This window comes from Ceratotherium simum, chromosome 34 (assembly GCF_057802395.1).
Source record: "Ceratotherium simum simum isolate JZ-2026a chromosome 34, ASM5780239v1, whole genome shotgun sequence".
Taxonomy (NCBI): Eukaryota; Metazoa; Chordata; class Mammalia; order Perissodactyla; family Rhinocerotidae; genus Ceratotherium; species Ceratotherium simum.
The window spans coordinates 13,345,044-13,361,278 of NC_141933.1; the positions used below are offsets into that span (position 1 = coordinate 13,345,044).

The following is a 16,235-nucleotide window of genomic DNA, read 5'->3' on the forward strand; positions in this document are numbered from 1 at the left end:
GTAGAGTAAGTATCATCTAAAAGTTACTTATCTCTAGTTCATTTGCTCAGTGCCAAGGCTGACAAGTCATTTTCTGATCCACTACATACAACAGGACAGGGAGGTAAAAATGGAAAAGCATGTGTCAATCAATATAAGATGTTCCTACAGAAATCGGAGGATAAGCAGCATTATAGAATTAATTTAGGAAGAGCATCCTAGACGAGAATTTGATGATCAGGGCACAAAGACCAGTGCAAGATTCCTTGAAAGTTGTTCTTATGGAGGGTTCAGACGTGGAAGAGGTACATGGCAGAGGAAAAAAGGTAGACTTGGGATCAGAAGAAAATACCTGCTGTTTACAGAATATTCCAGAAAAGTAAAGATAATATCAATTCGAATTTAGTACATTAACTGATAAAAGGGAGATAAGACAGTGACACTTATTTGGCCCAAAGTCTAATTAGAACCAGAAAATCCTGGTTAAGTTACTCCCTACTTACTATCCAGTCAGGACAATAAGAATCAGAAAATCAAATAAGAATCCAGTTCATTCATTCACCCCACATATTGAGCATATCAATGTGCCCAGATGACCACAAATGCTATCTCTTTAGGAAAATTTCTTGGATTTCTATTTTATACCACTTGGTGCTCCAGAACCAAAGTCAAAGCAAGAAGGAGATGCACCAAAACTGACTTCAAGGGAGGCTATTTGATACCAGATCCAGGACAATGACTCTTTTTTTTTTTCCCCCTTTTTCTCCCCACAGTCCCAGTAGATAGTTGTATGTCATAGTTGCACATCCTTCTAGTTGCTGTATGGGGGACGTGGCCTCAGCATGGCCAGACAAGCAGTGCGTCGGTGCGCGCCCGGGATCTGAACCCGGGCCACCAGTAGCAGAGCATGTGCACTTATCCGCTAAGCCACGGGGCCGGCCCCCACAATGACTCAGGATACAGAAAATAACAGGAAGCTGAGCCGCCTCATGTGACTTTACAGCTCACAATGAACTCAGGTATTGTATATGCTCATAGCATCAGGTGTTACTATACACTCAGCCCAGTTTCCTAAATCCATCCTTTACTGATCACATGGGTTCTAAAATTCAAGAGAATAAGTAAAGTAAAATGTGAAGCTTGGTTGTGCCAGAGATCTGTTTCTTCTTTACGTCTAGGGAAGTGACAGGAGAGAAAGTATGTGTAATTCTTATGCCATATTTTCTTTTCATTTTAGGATCTCAGTCATTGTAGGAGTCATTTGAGCAGCACCAGGAGACTCCACCTGACTTCCTGACAGTCCTGAATCTTCCACTCACAACCTTCTCTGCATTCAGCATTTCAGCAATCCATCTTATTCCCTCCACCTGTGCTCTAGATCCTATCTCCACTTTCCCCGACAACCACCCAATTTCTATTCTTCTCTTTACAGCCATATTCCTAGGAAAAGCCATTTATACTCACTCAGGTTCCTTTTTTCTCATGCTCTCTTAAACCTGATTCAATAGACTTTTGCTCACACCTCTCCACCAAAATTGCTTTTGTCAAAGTCATCAGTGCTCCTCACATGCTAGATCTTACGGTCAATTCTTGGCTCTCATCCTACTTAACCTTCCAACAACAATTGAAGTGGCTGATGGCTCCCAAGTCAGACCATGTCACTCCTCCATTTGAAACTTTCCACTGGCTCCCCATCTTGTTTCAATGAAAGCCAAGTTTGTCACATCAATTTTGGGAAACTATATGACCTACCCGACTCCATTCCCATTGTTTTGGGGGTTTTTGTTTTTACTTCGTTTATTACCACTCTCACTCTCCAGCAACACTTGCCTTCTTGCCCTGTGAACACTCTGGGCACACTCTTCCCTCAGGGACTTTATAGCAGCTGTTTCCATAGTCTTGAATAACCTTCCCTTCAGGACCTGCACAGCTCACCCCCTCACTCCCTCAGGTCTTCTGTCAATTGTCATCTTCTAGTTAGGCATTTCCTGATGCCATGTTTAGAACAGCAATGTCACCCGAACATTCCCAATCTCCCTTCTCTGACGTATTTTTTTCTCCAATAGCATTTACTCCTTCCTGGAATACTATAGAATTTACTTTTTGTTTTTTTATATTCTGTCTCCTCCTATTAAAATATAAACTCCAGGAGGGCATGTTCATGGAATAAGTAAATGAATACATGCTATTACCAGGTCCAACCATGACTAAACCTTAGCTTAGGGTATGAATCAGCCACAAAGGAGAGAAAAGTTAATTTTACCCTTAAAAACCTCTTTATAGTGAGCATCACAGCTTAAAATGACACACGTCAGCCCTTTAATAATTAGAGCCAGCCATGTAATAGGACACACTTTATTCATAAATAAGTCTCCATAAAGTTAAAAGCAGGGGCAGTGACTTTTTGGAAAAGGGAATATAAAAAGGCAACATGTCATTTTATTTAAAATTGCAAATTAGTTTTTTTAATGGAAGAGAATTGGGGTATCATTAAGTTCCATACCAGCTTCTGAGATTTCTACAAAATAGCACATAAAATTCTTAGTCATGAACAGTCACTTCAGATTTGCCTCTGAACATAGGAGTGAACAACCCAATTCTTCTCTTGCAGTAAAGTTACATCATTTGATACACAAGGGAATATAATATTCAGATTCTCCCTGAAATGGAAAAAGACAGTAAAAAAACAATTGGTTCCAATATAAACATTATTTAGCTCTTGCTAAGAACCTGCTATTCATAAGTAAAGCAGTTTATGTGTGTAGGGGACGGGGATGGGGGGAGAGGATGAAGATTGAAGGTGAGGGAAGAGAAGAATTTGAAAGAAAGGAAATAATCTATCGTTGAGACCATATCAAGTGTATAATAATTCAAGTGCAATGCATGTATAAGTGAATAAGGATGCTTTTGCCTCTGTAAACTGTGAAGTACATCCAAAATGTTCTAAGACTATCCCAGTACCATCTGTAAAACACAGCTCCATCCCTTCATTAATAGCCCAAGATTAAAATATCTGGATTTTCTGTAATATTCCTTCATATGTGACTTAAGAATGAAGAACTGTACTGACTTATAGGTACTTGGCCCTTCCTGGAAGAAGCTGCAACCAAGCTTTATGGCACTTCTGTGTTCACTTCCCCAGGGATTATCAACATATCTAAGCCACCATTTTGTAAGCACAGTTTGACACTCGTTTTGTTTTAAGATTCAGAATTTTGTTGGCATTGGAATTGATGGGTATTTCACCTTTGCATTGATCATAGAATTTCCTATGATGCCCAAGAAGGACAGCTCTTCTTTATATGGGATCCCTATCAGTTAGTGACAGATTAACAAAACCACCATGATCAGTAATACCTTCAACAAACACAGGAAATGCATGAATTTGCCATTCCTGAACACTTTAAGCATAATACCTCTTAATACAAATACATGACATTTCCTTGCCAATTGTATGGGCTCTTATCTAGGACTTGCCTGGACAAAATCATAAAATGCTACCTCTGAGTGCCCTTACCATGACCGCATTGCAAAAGCAACTTCCGCGTCTTCATTTGCAACGAGTGCTTTTATTTTTATTTCCCATTTGGCAGCACTGCCGGTTTTATTATCTCTCCTTTTAACTTCATTTAAAAGAGGATACTGACTAAAATGAGACAAGAAAAGAGAAATATCACATAAGCCTAAGGAACTATTTAGACCCTAGTGTTTACAAGACTGAACTTGGGGCTGAATTCCTACTGAGCAGATGTATTCATTTCTGCTTATTGTTCCAGAACATTACAGGCAGAGTTTGTGGTGCTAAGTAGCATGGGCTTAGAAACCAAACTCTGGGTTTACTTCCTGGTTCTACCATCTACCAGCAAATGATCTTGAGCTAATAACTTAATTTCCCTGTGCCTCAATTTCCAATTTCCTCACCCATAAATTGGCATAATAGTATCTATCTCATTGAGTTGTCATGAAGAACAAACACAGTCATACAGGTAAAGTTCTTAGAACGGTGTCGGAATATGGTAAATGATTAATAAATGTTAGCTCCCATTTATTATTACTATTATCTGTGAGAAGAACCCTATGTAGTGTGGCTTTCCTATAATCATTGAGAGAAAAAAGAAAAATCTCAGTTCAAGATTTTAACCAGAAAACTCTAACAGAAAAATTGCCCAAAGAAAGTCCCGGTGAGTGTCAGAACTTTGCTAAGACCTGATCAAAGTTGTTATGATCTAAAGCTTGATTATCTTAGACTTTCTCAAAAAGTTCAATCAATAAGATACAAAAGAAATCTAATCTTGACCTGTGGATCTTGTTCTAGTAAGTTCCATCTCTCTCCCCAGATCTTCAGCCCAGCACAGTACCTACTGATCTTAACTTTTTGGTGAGTTTATGTATGACTTAGACCTTGTTTCTTGTTTATCTGCTTCAGAAATCTTGAATGTGGGCTCAAACTTAAAACTACAATAACCTGATTTGGCTAGTTAAGATCCATCATGTTTTACAAGTATCAGTAACCCTGATACTTGTATCAAAAAATGAATCATCATCATTCTGTTTTTTACTATTCCTAGTAATCCCATATCCTACGGGACAATTATAATAACTTTTGAAGAATACAGGGCCAGGGATGAACAGATTGGTATTCCCATTTGGGTTTTGAGTCCTCCTTCGCCAGCTAGGCAATTTAAACTTTCAGGTTAGTTTCTTTCTTTTTTTTTTAATTAAGTTATAATTGGCATACATCAGGTTTGGTTTCTTATCTGGAAGGTAAAGATGACGCCAGAGGCCAGGACAAGAGTCTGGCACGCCATACTCACTTTCGGACAACACACAACAGTGGCATTTCAGCTCGGGCGCTGGAGTTTCTTGAGATATACTTGATTTTAGTTTTAAACAGAAGAGTCTCCTGGAGAGTCTAAGGGGACAAAGAAAGGTTTTAAACATGTTTGTCTCAAGTGTCTCAGGAAATTTAAAGGCATTTGAATAAGAATGTATGGATCCTTCAAGCTCTCTAAAAATGGCCACACTCTCACTGAAGTGACTATAGACAGCATCTGTTTGTGGGACATCAGGCCATTTCCAAATGGACAGATGGGTTCAAGTCAGGCACAGTGCTTGTACATAAAAGACAACTAATACTTGTTAGTTGAAAGAGAAAGGATCTTTGTGATTCATATTCAAGAAAGTGTGTTTACACCTCTTTTGGAGAAACACCGTGGTAGCTGGAATACTGCTCAGTGGTAGAGGGCATGAGCTCTGAGACCATATGAATCCAGGCTGGAATCCGGGAGCTGCCTCAACTCACCATGAGTCCCTGGGAATTTTGTTTAAACAATTAAGTCTGTTTCCTTATCTCTAAAAAGAGCAGCAATCACAGTGGTGAGGAACAATAGTGATGAAGTTCTCAGCATCTGGTAAGTGCCTAATAGGAAGAATAGCTGGGGGGAAGGAGTTAGGACATTTAATAGCAAAATGCTTTCCTAGGAATGTTTAACATGTGATTCTCAATATAAGGCCCCGTCCTTGACTCCATGGGAGGATTAGATGAATCAGAGGGACTTATTCACATTATATGCTTTTAAATATAATATTTCTCTTCCCTGAAGATATATCATGCTTCTTTTTAGATAATTTGAAAATATAAGGATAGATCAAATGGAATTCACCTACTGTCCCCACCCACAGATGCTTCAGTTAATATATGGATACTTCCCCCTGCATTTTTCCCCCCCAATCTGTATCAAAGTTGATGATGTTCCCCTAATTCTTGTGGTGGACCTGTAATTTGCCTCCCAGATCCCCCTTCAGTAAAGGGCCAGTCACCCCAGATGCTGGAATACTGTCACCAGATAGCCTTCAGGTCTCCGCCCCTTGAGGAATTGTCACAGCTGCAGAGAGCTCTCTCCCTAAGGCCCCACCCCTCTCCTGGGTGGCCCACTTCCAGTGACTTATCCAGGAGGACTATGAAGCTCCCTGCAGGGTTAGGCAAAGCTGTCTTTGGGCATACATCACAGATCAGCTTCCTTCTTTGCCCAATCTTCTTCTTTCTTTTTCCTTTCATAAGTGCTGATCCCAAAGACACTTCTTTTTTTACTTTTTTAAATGAGATATAATTGATATATAATATTGTGTAAGTTTAAGGTATAAAATGTGTTGACGGGCCGGCCCCGTGGAGCAAGTGGTTAAGTGCGTGCAGTCCGCTGCCGTGGCCCAGAGATCGCTGGTTCGGATCCTGGGTGCACACCGATGCACCACTTGGTAAGCCTTGCTGTGGCGGTGTCCCATACAAAGTGCAGGAAGATGGGCACAGATGTTAGCCCAGGGCCAGTTTTCCTCAGCAAAAAAAAAAAAAAAAAGGGGAGGATTGGCAGATGTTAGCACAGGGTTGATCTTCCTCACAAAAAAAGAAAAAATAATTTTAAAAATGTGTTGAATTGATACACATATATTGCAATATGATTACCACTGTAGTATTAGCTAACACCTTTATCACATCACATAATTATCGTTTCTTTTTTGTGGTGAGAAATTTAAGATTTACTCTCTTATCAATCTTCAAGTATATAATACAGGATTGTTAACTATAATCACAATGCGTGCATTAGATCTCCAGAGCTCATTCATCTTCTAACTGCAAGTTTGTGCCCTTTGACTAACATCTCCCCAATTCCTCCACCTCCCAGCCCCTGGTAACCACCATTCTATTCTCTTTCTATGAGTTTGGCTTTTTAGATTCCACATATAAAGGAGATCATACAGTATTTTTCTTTGCATGACTTATTTCACTTAGCATAACATCTTCAAGGTCCATCTATATTGTCACAAATGGCAAGATTTTCTTCTCTTTCTTGGCTAAGTAATAGTCCATTGTGTATATATAGACATATATAGAGAGACATATATATAGCACAACTTCTGTATATATACATACACACACAACTATATATATATATATCACAACTTCTTTATCCAATCATCTTTGATGGATATTTAGGTTGTTTCCATATCTTGGTTATTATAACTAATGCTGCAATGAACAAGGAAATGCAGATATCTTTTCGATATCCTGTTTTCATGTTCTTTGGATATATACCCAGAAGTGGAATTGCTGATCATATGGATAGAAAGTCCTAGAGACTCAACCAGAAAACTCAGTGAATCAATGAATTAAGTAAAGTTGTAGGATATAAAATCAACATACGGAAATCAGTTGCATTTCCATACACTAACAACAAAATAACTGAAAAAGCAATAAAGAAAACAATCTCATTCACAATGGCATCAAAAATAATAAAATCCTTAGGAAAAAATTTAACTAAGGAAGTAAAAGATCTGTACACCAAAATCTACGGGACTTTGATAAAAGAAATTGAAGACACAAAGGAAAGGTCTCTCGTGTTCATGGATTGGAAGAATTATTATTAAAATGTCCATATTACCCACAGCCATTCATAGATTCAATGTAGTCTCTATCAAAATCCAAAATGGCAGAAATACGGACACATTTTCCTAAAGTTTGTATTGAACCACAAAAGACCTTGAATAACCAAAGCAATCCTGAGAAAAATAAAGCCAGAGGCATCACACACCCTGATCTCTAACTATGCTACATCCAGTTCAAGATGGTGACGTAGGAAGATGGTGAACTCACTTCCTCCCACAGACACACTGAATCTATGGCTATATATGGAACAATTTCTTCTGGAAAAAAACAAACGATACTACAAAGCTGTAGTAATCAAAGCAGTATAGTACTGGCATAAAAGTGGACACTTCTTAATAAACATTCTGCATGATCAATTCCATCTCAAATTTTGCTTTCTGTGGACACCAGTCTGTGACATTCAGCTAGGCCTGACAAAGTTCTATTACTTCTCTTAACATTTCATTTGGGAGAGTGAAAATAACGTTACAGCAAAGTTTCATTGAATGAAAATTCATTAAAATGAATTTAAAATTCATTTTAAATTAAGCCAAAATTCCAGCTATATTTTTAGCAGTGGTCTGCATAATAGATCTTTCAGTGTGCCCATTAAGGCACACCAAAAGCTCTGGTGAACGGGGCTTGTGGCTGGTAAAGTATTAAACATTCCGATGCTTGCCTAGTGTTACTCCCTTCTTCTGTTTGCCCTTGGCCAAATTTCATGAATTGTAATGTCTCACTAGTTTGAGAAACTGCTTGAGAAAGTTGTGATGCATGCAAAATGCTTTTCTCCTCCTACACCTGTCAACTCCCTGACTTGCTCCATCACTAACTGAGTTTCATATCTATGAGGGACACGTTCGAGTTTGTAGTTACTGCCCTACAAGAAGAAAAAAGTATTTATCATCTCCTTCCTTAATTTCCTCTGTCCTGAATGTGACTATTAGAGATATCAGTCTAGCCATATTACAAATAGAAACTTAGTGACTTCTGGTTTGTAGGTCTGTTGAGGAATCATAAAACACTCAGGTTTTAGGTAAAATAGCCACTTCTCTTACTTTGGTTACGATGCCACAGTCACGAGGATGGTAGAAAAATTCATAGTAAACATCCCGCCAAACGTCGGTGACAGGGCAGTCATCTCCTAGAAATGCTTCATTGGGGTTCATATACAAATTGTGGAATATTGTGGGTTTAATCCTGGCATAGAACCAAAAGTTGGTGCATTGTACTTGCACGGCTAAGAAGTAGAAAAGAGAAACTTTCTGTTAATATTGCTATTACATAATAAGCTCAGAAAAATTTAGCATAGCCAGTTAATACAAATGAAGAGATCATCCCTCCACTAAAATAAAACATGTCTTAGAAATGAGCAAGTCTGTAAAAAATGGTCTCCATATTTTGCTTTGTCCTCTGAAAATACTCATACAAACATATATCTTTCAAAGAGCCTCTCAAGCGAATCAATATATGAAAAGTTAATACAAAATAAGACCTTATGATCCAACTCTCCAGTTGTCTTTTATAGAGCTGGCATCATAAGAATATATCTATATTATAGCATTCATGCTAAGTGTAGAGCACGTTTGATCTCCCATGTTGAACTGAAGTCCTCTAAGCAAGCCATCGTTTCCATGTTTGTATCCACAGCTTGATGATATATAAAAGGAGGCACTGAGTGTTGATGCAGCAATAAAGACTTATCCAGAAAACTAAAACCTAGCAACTAGGCTTTTATAGAAACTGAGTGCCTATAGTGCTTTATCCTTCCCCTTCTAACTTGAAATACCTGGACAGTAATTACTTTTAATCTGAAAAAGGGAACAATTTTCTGATAGAATCTTCTATCCGAGCGAGGTTCCAGGAGAAGAGAATTAGAATAACCTAGAAATTATGGGATTGGGTAGGACATGAGAGAAAAGAGTCAGGTTGACTATGTATCTAGTCCCCATTAAAGATAAATTCTCTCAGTTGCATGTAGGATATTGGAAAGAGCCCCAGAGGATACTGAGAACTCACTAGCCAAATGGAAACTATATAAACCTACAATGTTTTCACTGAAGGAGATACACAGATTGCAAATAAGCACATGAAAAAGATGTTCAACAGCATTAGCCATTATGGAATTGCAAATTAAAATCACAGTGAAATATCACTACACACCTTTCAGAACAGCTAAAATAAAAATATGACATCAAATGCTGACAAGGATGTGGAGAAACTGGACACTCATATATTCCTGGTGGCCATGTAAAATGATATAACCACTCTGGAAAACAGATTCTCAATTTCTTTAAAAACTAAACATACAACCACCATACGACCCAGCAGTTAAACTCTTGGGCATTTATCCCAGGGATATAAAGATTTACATTCACATAAAGTGTATACAAACATTTATAATAGTTTTATTCATAATAGCCAAAAACTAGAAACATCCCAGTTGTTTTTCAATGGATAAATGGTTAAACAAACTATGGCACATCTATGCCATGGAATACCACTCAGCAATAAAAAAGAATGAGCTGTTGATACATACAACAACATGGATGAATCTCCAGAGAATTATGGTAAGTGGAAAAATCCAATCCCAAAAATTAATATACTGTATGACTCCATTTATGTAACATTCTTGAAATAAGATTATAGAAATGAAGAACAGATTTATGGTTGCCACAGATAAAAGGACTGGGATGGGAGGAGGGGAAGGTTGGCAGACGGAGTTCAGGAGGGAAGTAGAAATGGCTCCCAAAGGGCAACATGGCACATGAGAGATCTTTGTTGTGATAGAAATGTTCTGTTACTTGGCTGTAACAAAGTCAATATCCTGACATAACATTGTATTATAGTTTTGCAAGATGTTACCACTGGATGAAACTGAGTAAATGGTACACTTGATCTCTCTGCCTTATTTTTATACAACTGTCATGTATTACCCAATTGCATATGAATCTACAATTATCTAAAAATAAAAAGGTTAAAAAAATTTAAAGCCTGAGTTATTGTTATTTCACACTCAGGTTGTCAAAAAGTAAGACATCTATAAGCACCAAGTGTTGGCAAAAACGAGAAGGAAGAGCTTTCGTTCTTCTAGGAAGGCTGTAAACTGGCTCACCACAAGAACAAGTGAGCAAGACTGAGTTGGTTTTCATATCTGCACACCCTGTGGCCTCATGATTCTATTCCTGAGTATGCAAAAAATACTCAAGCACAAACACTACTTGTCACAGCCAAACATCAGAAAAACTCTACCTATCAACAGGAAAATAGAAACAATTTACGATGGATTCATTCAACAGAATACCATATAGTAGTTAAAACAAACCAAAACTATACATACAAATCTCTAATGTTGAACCAAAAAAAGCTGTAGAATAAAACAGAAATTAAAGTGTAATGCCGGCAAAACATATTTATGGATCCATAAATTTGACATAAAACTGCAAAAGGTACCGAGAAATGAATAATTACCAAACTCACATCTGGACCAAGAGGAAGAGAATAGCATCAGGGATGGCCATGAGGACTTCAACTCTACCTGAACTTTTACTTCTATCAGAAAACAAAATGTAAGCAAATGTAGCAAATTATTATGGATTTAATAAAGCTGGATAGTGGGTTTAGTGTAAGCCCTGACAGCTAGCTTTTCTTTTTGTAATGCAGGTGCCTGACTTAAGATTTGATTGCCAAGGCATCCATTTCAAAGAGGCATCTGCTTCAATGAAGGCAATCTGGAATAAACACATTGCCAGCCACATGACTAGATAAAGAGCCGGGACACGTAGCCCCAACCCTCCACCGTGAGGTTCCTTTGTTTTAGAAACCCTGGTTGATTTAGATAACTGGCCATTTGGGCCACTTTTTTTCCTCTCTTCCAGCACTTTAAATTCCCACTCCTATGTTTTAAATTCGCAAAACCCTAGATTCCCACCCTCGACCCCAATAAAAGCAGAACCCCAGGCCTATGCTCTTTTTCTCTCTCCCCCTGCAACCTCTGTGTGGCCCCAGGTGTGTCTGGTACACCCCAGGGCCTGTAAGTAATAAACTTTTTTTTCTTCAAGGTTTCCTAATGGTTATTGCTGAAGGGAATTTTGCAATCATAATGAGAACCAAAAGGTCGGTCCAATCATAATGTTGATTGGGAAAGAGGTGATGCCTGTTCGTGGCTCACACCAGGACCCAGGTGAGTGCCCCCAGGCATTTCTAGCCGATAGCATTATGGCTGAGATGGCACAAAAGTGGGTCAATGATTATTTATATGATTTCTTATAGTTGTCTGTTTTAAATATTTCCTAAATAAAAGAAAGAAAGAAAGAATAATGAATACACTGAGATCCTTACAAGTACTCAGACAGCAGGTCTGGGCCGTCTTGTCAAACAGGTAACTTGATAAGAACACACACACTCTTACTGCAACTCTGAAATTTCAACATCAGAAACTGACAGCCAATGTTTATACTTAGGGTGACCAACCATCCCAGTTTGCTCAGGACAGGAGACGTTCCGTGCCAAAACAGGGAAGCCATGAGGAAAACCCAGATGGTCACCCCACATAGAAAGGGCTGGATGCTCCCTCTCAAACACAATGGATTTATAAAGAATAATGTAAAGGACAACTGAGCATCTGATAAGGCTTCCTTCCCGTATGTCACACTCAACAGGGTCCTGAGGACTTGCCATCACCCGTGGGAGTCTCCTTGTATTCAACCCACTTCAACTATTTAAGTCCCCAGAACCTGACATGGTCTGAAAGGGGTCAGAAGAGAAGAGGAGTTGAGGAAAGAAAGAAACTTTCAAGTTTGGGCACATTCTCTAGTCTCACGACTAGTATTCAAGAGAAGAAACATGACATCCCAAGATCAAGCATCTAAAAGAAAGCTGCAATTCACGCATCCTTAGCTATTTCTAGGAGTCAACTAGACCCAAACTGTGAATAATCCAAAAGCCACATTGGAGGCCCCCATCTTTCAGCGTTTGTTCAGAAACTCCTACTCTCCAAGTCATATGTTATACCTGACCAATCCTCAGCACAGGTCCATATCATAGGAAAAAGGAGAAAGAGCCCTCTTAACCCCACGAAAGTCTTCATTGGCCCCGATTGGAAACAAAATCCCACTCAGGAAACAGGAAGTTGGAGGAGAGGTGGCCTTATAAGCCAAAATGGCTGAACCACACTCAAGTGTGAGTAATTAACTACCAACTTCGGACAGCACACACATGCCATAAATATATCATTAGTTCATTATATAAAACAACACTTTTATTCAAATATCAAATAACGTGAGCAAAAGTAAAGTAAAATGTGCTATTTGAGTGTTCTCATGGAACAAGGAATTTTGTGAGCCTACAAAAGTGCCTGTGAAACTCACACACAAATTGTAATGATGACTATTGAAGTATAAGAGGCAGGTCTTTTAGATATGATTCAAAGATCAATGGAAGGCTCTGCTTCACTCGCTTTAGAGTCTAAATCATCAAATATGGAGTTATTTTTAGGCACTAAGGCTTATTTCATTAAAACTCCCTATTATCCTGTAATGTCTATCTCCCTGTCTGAGCCCTAAAAAAAAAAATAATTGTAAGAGAATTTAATTGCCCTGTGCATCTGAGAAGGCAAAGCCCTGAGAATTTGGGGATTACAGGACTGATTTCTCCTACTTTCACCTTATTCTACCAACCAACCTCTAAACAGTGGCTCTCAAACTTAACAGACATCAGAATCACCTGGAGAGCGTATTGAAGCTCAGCTCCCATAGCTGAGCCCCACCCAATTCTGATTGAGTAAAACTGGAGTGGATTGGAAAATCTGCAGTCCTAACAAGTTTCCAGGTGATGCCAATAGTGTCCAGGGACCACACTTTGAGAATCACTGCTCTAAAGGGTTTGTCTTCAGAGGACATGCTGAGTTGATGCCCATTAGCAGTTCTTCTCAAACTTTAAGGAGCATACACATCACCTGCGGATCTTGTTAAAACTCATATTCTGATTCAGAAGGTCTGGGGTAGGGGCTGAAATTCTGCATTTCTAACAAACTCTCAGGTAATACCAATTACGCTGGTTTGTAAATCATTTTTAGCAAAGCATGAAAAGACTTCTGCAGCATTTAGATTCCTCTCTTCAAAATGGAAGGTGCAACTGAAAATGAGAAATTCAAAATCATATTAAGAAAAGGAACCTGAATGAATATTTGGTTTAAATGCATTCTGCTTTTTTTTTTCCCTCTATCTCACCAGTTACTAGAATTCCACAATTTTGTGCTGTTTTAATAGAATATGAGAAGCAGAAATTAGAAATGATTAGATAAATGCATTTAACTATCCTTGGTATTATATGGATTTTATAGCTACATTCACAGTCTGTTCTAAAAGTAAAGGCCTCTGAATGATGGGATCTTCAAGGGCGGGGACCATTCCCATGTATGTTCACATCTGCAGAACTTGGCAAACCTGGTATCTGATAACAGATCAGGGGAGGAGAAGCAGTAAAAAAGAAAGAAATACAGTTAATTAACATTTTTTTCTATTTAAGAGTTTACCAAATATTTACATTCCACTTGAGTATGGGTATAAATATATTTCAATTTTAACAATAATTATGCTTTTTAAATTATATGTGTATTAGGATAAAAAGCATATTAAAACATCATTACATAGATCTTGCCATCTAGATGGACAATGCTAAAAACAGTCCAATGAGGGTCAAGCTTTGTGCACAGGTACGTACATCAATGTCTCCAACTTTCAGTAACACAATCTTAACCCCCAAATCTGCTGTCAAAATTGACAATAGTGAAGTCATTTTAAAATTGAGTCGGAGCTGCCTTTCCAGAGAAACTGCCTTGTTGACTGAACCTTAGACTGGGCCAAACCTTTGGACTGAGCCAAAATGGCAATTGTTTTACAAGCAATTGTTTGAGAAGTCAGCAGAAGAATGGACACCCTGATCACGAAGACTGAGGATTGTGGACTTTCTGAAGATAGAATCAATAGTCAATCAATGGTTAGCAAAGACTAGCTCTCTGCCTCCAACTCCAATTAAGCTTCTTTGTAATACAACCTCCCTTCTTTGCCTTTAGAAGCCCCTGACGTTTACCCCCTCATGGGACATGTTTGGGTTTCTACTTGAATCTGTGCTCCCTGGATTGCAATTCTTTGATTCCCAAATAAACGCTCTGCCTCTCACACTGGTGTCTGTTTTCGAAGGTTGACACTGCCAATACGCAAAACTGTGATTGTTAGCAAATTGTTAGCAAACTGGTAAGGAAATCAGTGGTTTAAATCTTTAAATTACCTGGTTAACTCTCTAGGAGAGCAGTACTTTCAGTGTGAGGATGGAGGCAATGAAGAGGTAGTTGTCTATGTCTCTATATTATTTTTCTTAATTCTACTCATCAGCCTCTATCTTTCATGATCTTTTTTTTTTTAATAAATCCCTACTTGCTTTCTATGCCCTGAACAAAAATCTCCTTTCTCTATTTTAAGTACTCTTTTAAAAAACATTTTAAACTAAGTTTTAGTACGTACAGAAATTATGTTAACAATATAAGTCTTAGTAAGAATATATTTCAATTTTTGGAGTGCAATGGTTTGGAGTATAGGAAATAGCAGGCAGGCGAGATAGGACCTTCTCCTCCTTACCCACTATGTTTGAGGTTCTAGAAACGTCCAGACTTATTGAGGGTGATGATCTAACCTACAGGCCAAACTTAAGGTTTTCCAATTGTCCTCAGTGTGTCTTTTTATGGCTATTTATTGTATTCTGAATACAATAAAGATCGATGCATTGTTTTTGGTTATTATATCTCTTTAATCTTCTATAATGTACTAAAGTCCACGCCTCGACTTTTTCAGTTTAGATTTTTATTACCTTTTTTCTTGCTTTTTAAAAATTAAGGCAAAATTTACAAACAGTAAAATTCATTCTTTTTAAGTCTACAGTTCCATGAGTCTTGATGAATGTGTGCAATCATGTAACCACCACAATCAAGATATAGAACATTTCCATCACCCCAAAATGTTCCCAAATGCCTCTTTGCAGTCAACAATTCTCCCTTCTCCATCCCCAGGCAACCACATGTTTGTTTTCTTCCCTGTAATTTTGTCTTCTCCAAAATGCCATTTAAACGGAATCATACAGTACGTAGCCTTTTGCATCTGGTTTCTTTCACTTAGCTTAATGTTTTTGAGATTCATTCAAGCTGTTAGAGACAACAGTAGTTTGTTCCTCATTATTGCTGAGTAGTATTTCATTGTATGTCTGTTCCACTAGTTGTTTAATCATTTATGAGTTGATAGACATTTAAGCTGTTTCCAGTTTGGGGTTATTATGAATAAAGCTATAAACATTTATACATGGATCCTTGTATAGATGTGTTTGCATTTCTCTTGAGTAAATACTCAGAAGTGGGATTGCTGGGTTGTATGACAAGTGTATGTTTAAATTTTGTAAAGAAATTGCTAATCTGTTTTCCAAAATGATTGTGTCATTTTAGAATCTCACCAGAAATTTAGGAGAATTCAAGTTGCTCCATATCCTCACCAGTACTTGGTGTTATGGGTCATTCTAATTTTTGCCATTCTAGTAGGTATGTAGTGGTCTCTCATTGTGGTTTAAATTTGCATTTTTCTAATAAATAATGATATTGCACAACTTTTCATGTGCATCTTTGCTGTCTGTATATCTCTTTTGAAGAAGTGTTTGTTCATATATTTTGCTCATTTTTATTGAGTTATTTTTCATCTTGCTGAGTTGTGCCTCCTGACTTTTTTGTTTTTTATGAAGATGTCTTTTTAGAAGAATCATGGATAGTTGTCTTAAGACTCACACTCAGAATCTG

At 38.0% G+C, this 16,235-nt stretch overlaps 2 protein-coding genes across 2 annotated transcripts in view; one reads left to right on the forward strand and one right to left on the reverse strand.

Annotated features, from left to right (window-relative positions):
• Positions 1-16,235, forward strand: part of LOC147912570 (oocyte-secreted protein 3-like) — a 51,965-nt gene that overhangs the window by 22,624 nt on the left and 13,106 nt on the right. The gene's annotated exons all lie outside the window — the stretch shown is intronic.
• On the reverse strand, positions 2,601-12,488 carry OOSP1 (oocyte secreted protein 1). The gene is given in 6 exon segments (XM_004437772.2): positions 2,601-2,639; positions 3,497-3,525; positions 3,528-3,625; positions 4,794-4,891; positions 8,458-8,639; positions 12,413-12,488. Coding segments are annotated over 6 exon segments (522 nt in total).